The sequence below is a fragment of the Macrobrachium nipponense genome, chromosome 1 (genome assembly GCF_015104395.2).
Source record: "Macrobrachium nipponense isolate FS-2020 chromosome 1, ASM1510439v2, whole genome shotgun sequence".
NCBI lineage: Eukaryota > Metazoa > Arthropoda > Malacostraca > Decapoda > Palaemonidae > Macrobrachium > Macrobrachium nipponense.
The window spans coordinates 198,981,157-198,998,178 of NC_087200.1; the positions used below are offsets into that span (position 1 = coordinate 198,981,157).

The 17,022-nt window shown below is 39.1% G+C and overlaps 1 protein-coding gene across 8 annotated transcripts in view; it reads left to right on the top strand.

Annotated features, from left to right (window-relative positions):
- The window catches only part of LOC135220010 (uncharacterized), a 397,255-nt gene that overhangs the window by 228,516 nt on the left and 151,717 nt on the right, over nt 1-17,022 (top strand). For 6 of the 8 annotated variants that reach the window (XM_064257303.1, XM_064257300.1, XM_064257301.1 and 3 more), the window contains one exon: nt 13,474-13,728. The exons of 1 other annotated variant lie outside the window; for it this stretch is intronic. In XM_064257303.1, the coding sequence (XP_064113373.1) occupies nt 13,554-13,728 (175 nt within the window). In that variant the 5' untranslated portion in view covers nt 13,474-13,553. Of the gene's footprint in view, nt 1-3,990; nt 4,289-13,473; nt 13,729-17,022 lie in introns of those variants that run through there. One more of the 8 variants, XM_064257304.1, reaches the window with a different exon arrangement.

Consider the following 17,022-nt stretch of genomic DNA (forward strand, 5'->3'; position numbering starts at 1 on the left):
GAGACGAGAAGGGGAAAATTTAGACCTACTGGGATGAGAACCATGAGACGAGAAGGGGAAAATTTAGACATACTGGGATGAGAACCATGAGACGAGAAGGGGAAAATTTAGACATACTGGGATGAGAACCATGAGACGAGAAGGGGAAAATTTAGACATACTGGGATGAGAACCATGAGATGAGAAGGGGAAAATTTAGACATACTGGGATGAGAACCATGAGACGAGAAGGGGAAAATTTAGACCTACTGGGATGAGAACCATGAGACGAGAAGGGGAAAATTTAGACCTACTGGGATGAGAACCATGAGACGAGAAGGGGAAAATTTAGACCTACTGGGATGAGAACCATGAGATGAGAAGGGGAAAATTTAGACATACTGGGATGAGAACCATGAGACGAGAAGGGGAAAATTTAGACCTACTGGGATGAGAATCGTGAGACGAGAATGGGTAAATGGGATGAGAACCATGAGACGAGAATGGGTAAATTTAGACCTACTGGGATGAGAACCATGAGATGAGCCAAGGGGAAAAATTTAGACCTACTGGGATATGAGAACCATAGAGACGAGAAGGGGAATAAAAATTTAGACCTACTGCGGGGATTTGTGGGTAGAACCATCGAGATGAGAAGGGGAAAATTTAGACCTACTGGGCTGAGAACATGAGACGAAGGGGAAAATTTAGACTCCTACTGGATGAGAAATCGGAGACCGAGAAGGGAAAATTTAGACCTAACCTGGGATGAGACCATGAGAATGAGAAAGGGGAAAATTTAGAACCTTACTGGGATGAGAACCATTGAAGAGAGAAAGGGGAAAATTTAGAAAACTTTACTGGGACCTGAGAAACCATGAGGATGAGAGGGAAAATTTAGACCTAACCTGGGATGAGGAACCATTGAAAGGGAAAATTTGAGAAGGGGAAAATTTTACCTACTGGGATGAGAAACCATGAAGTATGAGAAGGGGAAAATTTTAGGACCATACTGGGATGAAACCAGTGAGACGAGAAGGGGAATAATAGACATACGGGATGAGAACCAATGAGATTGAGAAGGGGAAAACTTTAGGACCTAACTGGGATGAGAAACCGAATGAGAACGAGAAGGGGAAAAATTTAGACCATCACTGGGATGGAGAAACCATGAGGGAAACGAGAAAGGGGAAAATTTAGCATAACTGGGAAAATTGAAAACCAGAAGACGAGAAGGGGAAAAATTTAGCATACTGGGAATGAGAACCATGGAACCGACGACAAGGGGAAAATTTAGACAATACGGGTGAATGGAAACCATGGGAATGAAAGGGGAAATTTAAACCTACTGGGATTGAGAAACCGTGAGAACGAAAGGGGGATAAATTTAGACCATGATCTGGGGATGAGAACCATGAGATGCGAAGGGGGAAGGGGAAAATTTTAGACCTACTGTGATGGGTTTAGAATCGGAGACGGGGAGAGGGATGGTAAAATTTAGACCTACTGGGAATGGGGAGAACCATGAGAATTGCGAAAGGGGAAAAATTTAGACCTACTTGGGATGGAAAAGAAACCATAAGAGGCGAGAATGGGTAAAATTACACCTTGAACCACCAAAAATGATCGAGAATGGTAAATTTAGACCTACTGGGATGAGAACCATTAGGCGAGAATGGGAACATTTAGGCGTAAGAACCATGGTAACGATGAAGTTAATTACTTTGGCTACAGCACATCAGGTCGGTTAAAAGATGAAAATTGTATACTAATAATATATATATATTAGAGCGGGAAATCAACAGGGAGCTATAGATCTTGAACATCTTCATAATACATAAGTATATACCAGTTGAGTTCAAATACGTTTTACTTCAGCTGGCTAGAATTGTGCATCATCGTATAAAGAATATTTTAGGCGTGAGTTATTTTCAGATTGAATATTATATATATATATATATATATATATATAAAATATATCTATATAGTATATATATATATATTATATTAAAGTATCACATTACCGTGATTCTTACATACATATATCGAGCTACAAATGTCCTTTAATATCTAATTCGCTCCACCTCGGAATTGATATATTTTCATATATGTTTAACCGAGGGGAATTTATTTTTAAGCGATAATAGAATTGGCGGCCGACAGGCGCGAAACCATCGACCTCTCAATTCCAGGACTGGCAGTGAAGCCTTAGCCAACCTCGATTTAATAAATTCCCCCTCGGTTAAACATATATGAAAATATATTAATTCCGAGATAGAGCGAATTAGATATTAAAGGACATTTGTAGCTCGATATATATAATAAATATATATATAATATAATATATATATATATATTATATGTGTGGAATTCAATAGCATCTATCAAACATACAATTGTTTTTAAAAAAGGCTCTGTCCGTGGCCTCTTGAATTGTTAACTTTATTGCACCTTCATGATATGCGTATCACTGCAAGTATAAATCTGAGAGGGCAGTAAAGAAAGAAACTTTAACTTTCCGTGGCTTGCATCGAACCATCGCATGTAAAAGAATAAGAGGGCGTACTAACTCACTTTCTTTTGAAGACGAACATTAGACAATGTCAGCCCATTGACACACACACACACACACACCACACACACACCCACACACACACACACACACACATATATATATATATATATATATATATATATATATATATATATATATATATATATAGATGGATCTAGTTAGCACTAGTAAAATGTAACTGAATTTGACAAATGTCTGGAGGAGCTGAACTAGACTATATGTTACATTACTGCAGCAAAGCGTGGAAGTGCACCCTTGCAGAAAGCTAAGGTCATTTTGGATTTAAACGTATACATACTATAGTACACGTATATATTTGGCCTGTGATGGGTTTTCCTTTCAGCTGTAAAAGCCAATGTTCTTTGTATGATTAAAGAAGAAAAGGTTTGAAGTCGGCCTATTGGAGTCTCTCTCTCTCTCTCTCTCTCTCTCTCTCTCTCTCTCTTTCCTCATCTCGTCTCTCTCATCTCTCTCTCTCTCTCTCGCTCTCTCCCCGTTTTCTGGATGTCTTGGACCTTGGTTACTGCAATATCATGCGGAATTGTCTCTCATTGGCCTTATTGTTTCACACATTACTTTTAAGTGCCTTGAAATTACATTTCAGTACTGATGGGTTTTCAGTATCAAGCCATTAGGCCTAGTTTTTGTCGTGCTTCTCAGCTCTAGGTTTATCATGAATTTACTTGGTTGTTTATTTTCAATTTTCATTACCATTTTACTGTACCGGAGGTACTGTTTTTCTCTTTTATCCTTTGCAATGCCTACGATGCTATAGAAGACCGTTCATTAATCTAATGACATTGTTGACTGTAGGTGTATATGACTTCATTCACATTTTAGAAATTTCCTTTCTTGATTGCAGGCTGCTAACATTGGCACACCCAGTACATATTTTTTTCTCACGTGCCTCCCTCGATTTTGGTCTATTCTTCTCCTTCCCTTCGGTTTTTTGTAACTTGGTGCTGTGCACTTCTTTCGCCTTTTGCCTAGACAATTAACAACTTTCCGGAAGAACTTGCAGCAGTAATTTCAGCTGGTATCTTCGGAACTTCGGAATCGTATATTTTCCCCTGGGCTTTCATATCGACCTTTGTCACCATGCACACAACTTCTTTCAGGAAACCAACCATGACTGAAGTTAGGGTAGAGAGCATTTGACTGATAGTAACAAGTTCTGGCTGGTAGTCACACCATTCCCTGGCGCAGGCTACTCATAGGTCTATTGGAGACATGTTACGGGAAACTCACTCATTTTTGCTAAAAAAATCTCTTCGTTAAAATTTGTTCCTTACATATACATGTAGGTAGAGTCAAGACGGAATAACATACGGTGTGTTCACCGAGGGATCTGATCGCTCATTTGCCTCTGACGTCACAGGAGCACATTGACTATCCATTTTTCACTCCGTCAGTTGCATTGTTCCAGTTCACGATTATGGGTGTGTATTCCATATTTGGGTGCACTAATAGTTCCAGATAGAAAGGGATTTGTTTTCACAGGTTCCCTAAAGACCCCGAGGTGTCCAAAGTATGGATTAATGCATGTAACAGAAGTGATAGCATTTATGTTAAGGATGCCAGGATTTGTTCTGTCCATTTCCGGACAGAAGATTACGAAAGAAATCTTCAACATAAACTGCTACCACAACTTTACCAGAGAAGTTATCACAGATTAAAGAAAACCGCAGACCGCAGTTCCCCCTTCAAATGTACCTGTTAAGGACGTAAAATCAGGTATGGTTTAACAATTTGTTTACAGTCTCATTAGTGCAGTTTTTAGTGACATATCTTCGGTTGATAAGTAGCCTGGACTAAATTCTTGAAATGAAGTACAAAATTAGAATAGGCTTATCCTATGCAATGAATGAAGAAATGATCGGATTAAGGCTATCCAATTTTTTTTCTTTTATACTTTCTTTTTATGAATGTGAAGTTGTTCGAACAGGTGGTAGTTCCTCTCTGGACGAGTGGTTTTAAGGCGCTCGGCTGCCAATCCGGTGATCCGAAGTTCGAATCCCGGCTCGTCCAACGCGGAATCAAAGGGATTTATTTCTGGTGATAGAAATTCATTTCTCGATATATTGTGGTTCGGATCCCACAATAAGCTGTAGGTCCCGTTGCTAGGTGACCAATCGGTTTCTAGCCATGTAAAAATATCTAATAATTCGGGCCAGCTCTAGGAGAGCTGTTAATCAGCTCAGTGGTCTGGTAAAACTAAGATATACTTAACTTCGAACAGGTGATTATAGGCCTATGCGTAGCAACCTTTTTCTGAGTAGTTTTCCTGTGCAGACAATAATTAGGCCTAAATCTTTTATTTCTTAAGAATCCCACTAAGGGATATCAAGGGACTAGAGAGTTGATTCTGGTAATAAAAGCATAGACCTATTGATGAGTCACGTAGTGCATGGAGAATTAAGTGGCTCATCTCTTGATGAGAATTCATCAGGTAGGGCTACCTAATGAACCGAAGGAAGAGGATTTTGTAGATCTTGGAGTAGAGTCTGAAAATGGTATAGAAATGGAAGCCTTGAATTATCTGGGAGGTTATATAGCTCATAAGTACAGAATTAAATATCCTTACATACGATTCCCAGATAATGAAGGCCTATTGGATCTCCAAAGTGAAGAGGAAAGTGTTGTTTAGGCCCAGTCCTCAATTTTTCAGTAATTTAAAGGAAATGGAACAAATCTTTAAATCTTTTCATGAGAAAAAGTTGAAACCAGGTGTTGATGGGATTACGAAATTAGTTAATATTTTCAGGGAATTAAACATTGATGTTCCAGAGGAAGTAATGAAGTTCTTTATTAGGTGCAGAATACATTTTAGGATGAAGATATTAAATGCTGAAAGGAAGTCAGAATTTCTTAAAAAAGGTGTAAACAAAATGAAAAAAATTCTTCAGTAATTTTTCTGTAAATAAAAGAACACTACGGTAATTCAATAAAAATCTGGAAAGTTTTTTTTTTATAGTTTTTTCATATTCATTCACCCTCGTTACTTTCGTTATTTGTATTCCAACAACATTATATTCTGTATGGTAAGGTCTTAGATATCTTGATATAGCTGTGTTTTAAGAGAGAGAGAGAGAGAGAAAAAAAATATTTTCCTGTATGGAAATTGTGAACACCAGCATGGCAACAAATTATTGTCAAAACATAATCATTAAGTGCACTACCCAGTGGACGCGCATCTGTGACGTCACAGTGCGGGAACTGAGCGACCGACGATCTCACCTTATGTTATTCCGTCTTGGGTACAGTTGACTTTTACCATAAAAATATCTTGCTTGTTTCACGGATAGATCTCTCTCTCTCTCTCTCTCTCTCTCTCTCTCTGCCATGTTCTGGTTAAGAGCAAATTAAGTTTGTTCTTGTCTTCATCATGTTCCATATATTTTTTTTTAAATAATAGTTTCTCACTTGTGTAAGTAATTAACTGTTTATTACACATTGAGTGTTTGATAAGTGTTTAAATTAGCAGTTACCAGTATATTAAGTGCTATTAAAACCATCATCGTTGATATAGGAACATGTTTAACTCCGCAGCTCTTTTACATTCTGGCAAACATACCACACTGCAGAAAACTAGAACATGAAGCAATGTCATCAATAGGCAGCGCAACCCAGAAACTCTGGTACTATCTTGAACCAGTGCACTAAGCAAAAATATGTCTTTCATAATTGACATACTTCATACTTAACTACTGTGCATTTCAGGGCCGTGTCTAATTGATTTTTGTCGATAAAATCTTACCGAAGCATCGGATATGGATCGTATTTTGGAAACAGTCGAAGCCACAGCCTAATTGGCAACATTTTGATAATTAAGCCACTTATCAGAGTAAATCAAAGCAGTTTAAAGGGAAACTTAGTTAAATCTAGCAGGCTCGTATAGATAGCGGCTAGTAAAGCGTCATTACTGAATGCCCTCCTACTCATTGATACTGTAGTATGACGTACTTTACTTGACACACCGCCCATATTATTTTTCATGGATGAAGACCCGTAAGTTGGTTGTCGCGAACTATATTGCGACTGACTTACGGTTCGTGCCTGATGCAAGTGGCTGATAGTCCTACCTTAAAGGATGGGCTCCAGCATGTGCACAAAGACAATTTGACTAAAAATACGACTGAGTTTTACAATTTTATTACAAAATTAGATTATTTACTCTCATATTTACACACTGAAATTATACATATCAAAAATAGAGGGGCAGTATCGCCCTTACGCTACAGCAATGAAAAGTGTGAAAACGTGGCAACAAGATTCTCAAACAACTCACAAAAAATCACTATCTTCAAGAAAAATATACATGAAAATGATTTTGAGCCACTCCACTGTTACAACAAACATTATTGTATACTTAGGCCCAATGATGGCAAGGATTATCATAGATTTACTCACACAATTGTATATCACTCACAACTCACGCCTCCCAAGTCGAAACACAGAACAGCAGTTAAACGGGAGCTCCCCGACCTATGTCTTACATGATTGGAGTCTCAAATTGAGGAGGAGGCTCCGTGCTATGAAAAGGGGGTCGTGGGGTGACGCATTAGTCATCTATCATAATTTCAAAAAGATTCTTGAGGACTTATCTCCTTATTGGGTGAAAAAATAAAAGCACATTAATATTCAAGTGGACTATTGGTGGGCTTCAAAATCATTGCAATAATAAATTTCACAAAAACAACAAAATTCAATCAAGAACCATCTCGTTTTTGTGGCCAGTCGGCATACACGGAATTCCTTACGTATGTGGGACAGGCAGAAATCAGTCATGGAAAAAATAGTGCACATATTTTTTCACGACATTCTCCACCTTCCAAAAAAAAAGGAAGAGGCCAAAGCAAGGCGACAAGACCAATTGGTGGGGCAAGCGAGCATGGTTTTGGGGAGTCAAGGCCCAGAGGTGTACACAGCGCAATGATATGCATCTGGCTCTCAACGACAAACACTTACAACACTGAGTGATCACTCCATATCACTCCTCCACAGTACTTTCAGCGACCTGATGATTCCCCTGCTGTCAGGGTATACTTCAATGATCTTACCGAGGGGCCATTGACTGTGCTTCCGTTGATCGGCCTTGATCAAAACGATGTCGCCTTCACGCAGTGCAGTCTGGGGGCCCTCTCATAGGTCATGTCGTTCCTGTAGTGACTTCAGGTAACCTTCCCTCCAGTAACGTTTGAAAAGATCGAGGGTCTCGGTTAGTCTGAAGTATTGCTGACGCAGTTGCCTAGTGGTCAACATCTGGTGCATGTCCTCATGTAGGACCACGGGCAAGAGCAGACAAACTACATCTCCACGGATGAGGGGCGATGATGTGAGGGCTTCATCCTCACGCATGTCCCCGGTGTACATCAAGGGGCATTTGTTAACAAAAGCCTCAGCCTCCTTCATGAAGGTTCGAAGCTGTTCTTCATGGAAGACATTATGTCGAAGGGTGATAGCCAGCGTCCTCTTGACTACCCCAATCAACCTTTCAAAGAATCCCCCTTTCCAGGGAGATCTGGGAGTCTGGAAGATCCACTTTATCTCGGTCCAATGCTGGAACTGTCAGTGACGTCCTCATCGTACACTTCCTGCAGAAAGGTACTTGCTGCATGGAAGGTCATTGCGTTGTCACTGTACACAGTGGTGGGGGCACTGTGGGTGACAGCAAATCTTCTCAGTAGCAACACGAAGGTGTCGATGTCCAGCCCGCTACAGTAGTCCAGGTATACTGCATGACTGGCCAAACAGGTGATGGTCAGAATGTGCCCCACTCCACCTTACTTGGATAGGGCCAGTGTGGTCTACACCGACCGTGTCAAAGGGACAGGTCATGAGTGCTTGGTTAGTCGGGAGGGGTGGAGGTGGTGGTTTGTAGAAGAGGCTTGAAGGCTGTGATACATGCTCTGCACCTCCCAATTACTCTCTTGGCTATAGCCCTCAACTGCGGACTCCAACAGTAATGTTGAAAGAGAGTCATTAAAATGTTGACCCCACAATGCAAGTGAGTGATGTGGAGGTGTTTAAGATACAAGGAGACTTATCGGCCATTTGAAGGCAACAACATTAATTTGTTTTTACTATCACTTACGTTAATCAATCAGGTTTGAGTATATACAATGCTGTTACACATTACTAAGCTAAGTTTTTTGACACTCCACTTTCTAATCTGCTACACACCGTAGGAAGGTGGTGTCTTTGTTCTAAGTACACTAGGTTGCAAAATGGATCTGCCTGGCAGTTCCCAAATTTCAGGACTAGCTGCATTGACTTTCATTAGTTGGACAAAATCAACACTACTCCCCTGTAACTCCGAAACTTCTGCTGGCAGAGTCTGTGTTCCTTCTTCCCTGCGCTCTCTCAGGGTGGCTACGATTACAGTTTGTTGTCAGATGGGAGTTTCTCCTTCCTCGACATACGGCTCAGCAATCCCCTCTTGTCATAGAAAAGCCGATCCTTCTTGCCACAAATGATTCAGTTTCAGTTCATACAAGGTAGAGCCACGGGTCAGGATATCAGCTGGGTTCTGTTTGGTGGGGACATATCACAGTTTGATGCCACACTCCTGTTGGATGGAAATAATATCCCCTACCCTGTTGGAGATGAAAGGGTTATTGTTGCCCACTTTACTACCCACCCATGCTATAGCTACCTTGCTATCATTAGACCGCAATAGTTGAAATATTCAGCAACCTGAGCAAATGTTTTCCTAATCTAAACCCTAACAACAAAGCTAAAAGTTCTAGCTTAGGAATCATCAGCTTGGCTTGCCTTCTGGGTGTAACCCTCATCTCAGGTGTCAAGATAATCTGCTCCCTGTCTAACTTAGGCTATGGTGCCATAAGCCTTACTGGAGGCATTGGTAAGTAGATGCAAGTCAGTGCTTTCTAGAATAATCCCTCTTTTGAACTTGAACAGGTGGACATTATTAAACTCTTCGAGAACTTTACTAGCTTTTAACTGATGTTCTTTGAACAGCTTATCGTCCCAACCCACCCTGGCTTCCATAATTCCTGAAGGAGAATTTTTCCCTTTACAAAAATGGGACTGACTAGCCCTAAGGGGTCAATGTTTGCTACTAGTAGGGTTAACAACTTACATTTAGTGAGTGGAATTATCTATCTCTTCCCATTTCCTTACAAGGCTTCAAACTTAAAGCCATCCTCACTTCTATCCCACTGCTACCAGCCCACCCGTTAACGGCATGTGATCTTCATCCAGTAAGGATTTGACTTCGCTATAAATCCCTTTCCATTTGATCTAGACTTTTGCACATACTTGTTGCAATATATATGGACTGCTGGTGATTCCAAACAACTACATTCAAGGCGTACGTGGCCGTTCGTGCAGGCCCATCGCCACAAGAAACGAGCATATTTCGCATCATCTGGATGTAACAGTACTCTATGAAAGGCTTTCGATATATTAGAGACTAAGGCATGTGGGTTTCAGCGGAACTTAATGAGCAAATCATACAAGAGTTCTACTTAATTAGGATCAGGGTATAAGCAGTCATTGAGTGAAAGTTCCCATTTTACCTTTGACTATGTGTTAAAGACAATACGTAAGGGGTCGTGAGACTGCTTTTTCGCACCAAAGTGAGGCAAATAGTACCCCTCAATTTTGGGATTTGTAACTTCACGAATGAATTCCCCTGATAGATACATCTGAAAGATGTTTTCATAATCGTTACGGTAACTGGGATCTTTAAGGAATTGTTTTTCAACTGCGTTCAGTTGCACGAGCGTTACAATAATTGTTATCAGGGCCTTCAGATCTGCGGAAAGTTAGGTTAACTTGATATCCCTGTTCAGTATTGACTGTACTAAAGGGAAGTAGCTTATGATTTTTTCTTAACTTAATTCTGATGAGGTAGTCTGTGTCAATTTTGAGCTTTCCTAGAATGCTCTCTACTGGGAACTTGTAATTGTGGAGAGTTATGGGCTACCTCATAATCCATTCACTTTCAATCTTGCATTTTCAAGATTGTAAGCAAGTGGTTGGTGATCTGTCTTTATCATGAAATCCACTCCATTCAGGTGGACATGAAGCCTTTTAAAGTGCAAATACTAGGCATAGCTTTTCAGTTTTGCAATAGTTGCATGCATTTTACAGGCAGTCACCAGTTTACAATGGGGGTTCTGTTCTTGAGATGCATCGTAAGCCAAAAATCGTTGTAAGCCGGAACATCATCGAAAATCGTCAAAAATCCTAAGAAAGACCTTACTTTTAATGCTTTGGGTCTATTAAAAGCTATGCAAACTGCATTTTTGTTGCATTTTTTCAGCAAAAAACCTTCAAATATTGATTATTTTGCCTTTTTAGAGTCGTATATCTTCCGCCAGATTGGCATCGTTAACGCCGTAACCCTGGAACATGTGTTGTAAACCTGGAAATAATTTCTAATGAATATAATTGAAAAGTGTCGTAACCTTGGGACATCATAAGCCAAAACCGTCGTAAGCCAGGGACTGCCTGTATTGAGTTTCCTACTTGCATAAGCAATTTGAAATGAGCCACCATCAAACTTTTGCAAGGGGTATGCTCCTCATTCTAACGTTGATGTGTATGTCCTCACAATTGAAGTCAGCAACTTCTGTATATTTTAGGACGTTCATCAACTGTTTCTGTCCGTTACTCTATCGCTTCTGTTTTATCCTCATCCATGATCTGATCTGTCTTTATCTGTCAACTCTAAATCTTCATCACAAACAGTAAAAAGAGAGATAACACATAATAAGCATAGTGTTCCTTATCACATCGTACTTCCCTCTTTCCAAAGAAGATTGAGTAATTGTGATATCATTTGCCTTTTTTAACTGATTTCATCTTATTTCTGTTTACAATTAATGTAATTCATGTTGTTAAGTTAGTTTATAGAGTTATTCTAGAATGGACTTATTTTGCATGTTTTGTTGCCTCGTTCAAAAGTAACGGTAACCATCTAAATAATTTCAAACTACTATTGTCGGTCATCTTTGGCAATGCCTTTTTCATTGCTCATGATACTTGCCTACTCCTCAAAAAGCAAGAATAAGAGTATGATTGCGTAGGATTTTGTTCAAATATGTGAACTGGCAACGTAACATGCTACATAAATACTATTTATGTATTATTTCAATGTGAAAACACAATTACTATGTCATACAATTAAGGCCATAATATATTTCATAATAGTGAAACCTGTTGTATATATTTCAAAACTAAGGAAATGTCACGTATTACAAAATTTTGGAAAAAGATACAAAATGTTTTCAAAACTTCTGTTCACTCATCACTGGTGCGTTTCATAAAGAAAGTCATCATGAAACCTCAGTTCATATATTAGAATAATAATGAAAAAATAATTGTCACAACATTAACATTGCTTCCAATGCAACCACAAAATTTGAATTAGTCTTATTTGATTGTTTTTACACCTCAACGCTGAGAAATGTTAATAAGTAAATACGAAAGTATTACTGTATCTAGAATGCATCCACCAATATCCGCAGGTTAGCAGAGTGTATGTGACACAACCATTAGAGGGGCGCCACAACGTGAATCATTTACTAAAAATACATCACACTTAACATTCACATTTCCATGTCAACAATTTTTAGCCAGACACCATATGAAATTATATACACATTCTTGCACATGAAGCTACCTTATGAATGTGTAAATTATTCACCAATATCAAGCAGGAGGACTTAAGAAAATAATATTTTAAGCTAGTTAAAAAAAAAGTGTTCCATAGGCATTGATATTTATACTAATAGATATTTTGATTACTATCCATCTCCTCCATATAATTAAATTTATTTTCATCTTTTGTTCGTCAAATAACGTAATCTCTACAAATAAACAGGTTAGTTACAGCGATTACATCTCAGAAAGCTTAGATTATTTTCTTAGGTCTATAAATGATTTTGCAACATACAGGCAGCTTGAACACAGCGTAAAACTTTAGCATTCAAAGAAAACTTGTTATAATTCATATTCCTGTTTTGAAAATGTATGATTGTTGAGCTTACAGTGGGCCCCCATATTCGCGTTCTCCGGATTCACACTCACGAATCCGCGGATTTCTCTCTGGACCATATCTACCCATTATTCGCGGGAAATTCGCCTATTTGCGGTATTTTTCTATGAGAAATATCCAGAAATTCCTGGTTGTTTTAATCAATTTCATCATAAAATGAACTTTTTGTGATAAAACTATTATAAAAAGGGTATACAAATTTTTAGTGGCATGGACTTGAGTTTTATCTACCAAAATAGGCAGTTTTCAACGTTTTTACAGGGGTTCCAACTATTCGCGGATTCTAAACATTCGCAGGGGGTCTAGTACACATCCCCCGCAAATACGGGGGACCACTGTCTCAGGCCTACTGTTATAATGCTGCAGAGGTAGTTCCATTGAACAACCAGAGGAGCATGATAAGTGCGCTGTCATTGATGACACCACTAACTTTTATCACACCATGCTTTAAGCTAGACAATGTTAAGATAAATTTAAATTCATGTCAAATCACACAGGTTACGAATTATACCAATGCAGAAAAGGGATTACCAATGCAGAAAAGGGATCATATTTATATAACCACAAGGAAAATAGTGCTAGCTTTGAATTCGCAAACTCGTCGACATGCATAACATTGGAAATGAAAAACAAAATAACAAAAAAGTCTAATGCTACTTGGCAAAGTTATGTTGAGTCTAAAATTTTGGACGTTACAAAAAGAATCAGATTCGAGCATGACTGTAGATCGACGTCATCTCCTTTTTTTATTTTTTTTATTATCGCTGATTAGATATTTACTTCGTTTATTTTTAATTGTTTTTAGTTTTTATTTTTTATTGTCATTGTTGTTGATGTTCACTATTGAGTATAATAGTATCATTATAATAATAGCAATCTGACTTGTTTTCAGATGATGAAGCCACCCCTAGCACAATATCAGGTCCTACTGAAGGAGTGCCCGATTTCAACCTGGGAGAGGTACGGGTATTAATGCTTCAAGAGGAGGGTGTCCCTACCAACACCAGCTTTGCCAGGCTGCTGACACCTTTCCCAGAGCTCAAGGACTTCACCGTCTGCTATAGGATTCGCCTGAAGCGGTTCAGGGAAGAATCCACCTTGATGTCCTATGCGATTTCTGATGAGAAAGACAATGAGCTGAGGATGGGTAATAGAGTTATTTATTTATGGGAAGTAGAAGGAAGAGTTCTTTATGTCTCAGGACCATGTCAGGTTGCATAAAGATCTTCAACTATATTGCATGTTTTTCAATTAAAACTAATGATAAAATAATTTTGATGGTGATTTATATATACAGGTAGTCCCTGGGTTACGACGGGGTTTCCGTTCTTGAGATGCGTTGGAAGCCGAAAATCGTCATAAGCTGGAAACATCGCCAAAAATCCTAAGAAAACCTTACTTTTAATGTTTTGGGCGCATTAAAAACTATGTAAACTGCATTCTTATTGCATTTTTTCATTAAAAAACTTCAAATATTGATAATTTTGCATTTTTGGAGTCATATTTCTTCTGCCAGATCAGCGGTGTAGGCGGCTTAACCCTGGAACATGCGTCGTAAACCTTGAAATAATTTCTGATAAATATAATTGAAAAGCGTTGTAACCTCGGAACGTCATAAGCCGGGGACTGCCTGTATATATATATATATATATAGTATATATATATTATATATATATATATATATAAATGTTATGTTTATTGACGGTTATACATGTACTTTACGAATAATCAGCAAATCTAGGACCTTTTGGTGCTCCATCCATATTCATGAATAAAATAGGGTAGACTGGTGACACTAAGTATTCTACTGAGGTGTGAAAACATTAGGCAGCATACTTATGGAGGTAATTCAGGCAAGTGACAATGAATACTGTGAAAGGTGCCCCTGTACAAAGGTTACACAAGTAGCAGTTCATAAAAACAATAAATGGGGACACACCAACACAGAGGTAACATTTATGTCATTTACGTGGAGGAGCTACCGAAGAACAAGTCGCTTGTTCAAAGAACGGCTGGTTATTCTGAAGAATGGTTGGTTACATGGGAACGAGTGGGGATGGCTTTATGTAGTGCAGAGGTTAATGTTTGTTCCTAAAGAACAATTATGCACAATGCCCACGGACACAGCGGTAACATGTGGGTCAGAGGTTGGGCTCGTAAAGAATTGAATAACTTATTAAGCGCTCATATGTGCATCTTCATTAAGAAGTACCAGTCTGTTAAGAAGTTTGTAATAATTCAAATGGATAATATAGAGGACCTGGTATTATTGTGTTCCCTAATTGAAGCAGTAATTAGATTCACTCCCCCAAGATGCAGCGTAAAATTATGACTTGCGGGACAGTGGTTTGCAATGATGCAATTTTGGTTCAAATAACAATTGGATAAGAAGCGTAATTCGCACCTGTATAGAACTCGCTGTAGGCTAGAAAGTTGTCATAATGAGATGAAAAGGCTTCATCTGGGTTGTAAGGCAAGCCTATGTCGTAATATATTCTTCTATATGAATGGATGCAGGGAAAATTTAGGAATTAATTGCACTTTGTAAATCACTAAGCAATAACTCTGAGGGAGGTTAGGAATTAAACTGTGCCATGTTCTAACAATAACTCTTATTTTGATAAATGAGAGCTGTGGAGTGAAGATAGCAAGTGAGAGTAGAAACGGAGGTGTCGATAGGTGGAGCTACACATGGTACCACCTACACTTCCTTCCTATCACCTACCTCTATCAGCCAAAATTTGGCGTGAATTGCCAAGCACAGATTAAAAGAACCTGAAAATTATTCCACTTGGGTCTGTTTCTTATAGAATACACTCCACAAAATACTGTGGGAGGCTTATAGATATCTAAGAGAATCTTAGACCAGTTCTTCAAATAAATATGAAATTATTTCTTAAGTGAATATATATTGTTTAAATGGCCAGCGCATGAACACACATGGCTCTCAAATTATAATAAGTTTATTCAACAAGAAAAGTTATATAGAAAACATTGTCACATGTGAACCTGCTGAAATCTGGCTCCCTAGAAATATTTTTCTTGCACTAGGTAATGGAAGGGCTATGCTTGCTTATACTTCGATTTTTTTTAATCATGCTGATCATAGTGTGAGGACTAGACAAAGAAGCAGGTAAAGCAGTACTCTTTATTACAGGTATGGAAGGTTTATAAGTACTGTGTGCGCACGGATATGTAGTAGTACCCAACCAGTGAGAGAGAGAAAACTGGGTAATAGCAAGCCGATTTGTGTTTTCTCAAGGACATACGTATACAGATAATATAGGCTACAAACATTGAATATATGTGAATTATACATTGGCAGCAAGGCCAGAGAATGCTCTACAGGTTGGTATAAGGAACAATGCGGCTACGATGATTACATACAAAATATACAGGAAAAAGCGTTGTCCTTACAAATACTCCCCCCCGCCTACATGCATTTTGTGACGTCATGAGGACGGAAAGGTAGTACAATTGCCAGATACCTAGTTTTAAGTATTTACAAAAGACTATAGTGAAACATAAAATAAGACAAATAAATAAATATGTTAACAACAGAAATTATATAAAAAGTTGAAAGTAAGTTATTATATACACATTATACAGAAATATATATTAATTACATATATGTTTAATTCACTGAATGTCAGTGTTGCGCTCCTGTCCGCGTGTGGTGGTTTTGTTCCATGCGGTTGAAGGGCTGCCTCCTACATGAGGGCAAGGATCGGTCTGCCTCACGTTGGATGTTAAGATTGGGGCGTTGCATTGCGATGCTGACTGCTTCTGATATCAATAAACGATTGTAGTTGCCTTCCTTGTGTATTATTTTGGTGTTTGTGAGAACCCCCCCAGGACAGTAATTATAAAATAATAATTGGAGGACAAAAATAGTCAGGATGTCTAATCGCGACAGCGTGCTGGAGGGCGGAGATGGCCCCAAGTCCGTGAGACCAGCTGTCTTGGGGACTCTTGACCTAAGAGTCCTCTGGATGGCTCGGCGACAGGATTCCTCCCCTGGAACAGGTCCTGAGGGGTTCAACTGTCGTCTGTGAGTGGCTGCAACTTCATTTGGGTGGTTCTGGAAACTTGGGAGGCACTCTGTTTTCCAGGGGCATCCTGGGATGTTCGCTGGTTTCCTCTTAGGTGTCGTCCTCGCTCATGAGGATAGCGGGCTTCAGCCTATTGACAACGACCTAATCCTCGCCACCATGTATGAGGATGAGGTAGGCCTTGTCTGTGCAGTAGGGGCCTCTGTAGGGTTTCATCAGCGGTGGGTAGTGGGCGTCATTCTGGATAAAGATTTGCTTGCAGGAAGATAGGGTTTTGGGCTGAAAGTGGCTCGTCCTGTCGGAGAAAGTCTTGAGGTAGGGTGTGAATTTCGCGAAGCCTTGTGATTAGGATGTCCACTGCGTTGGCATTCGTCTGGAAGAATTCACCC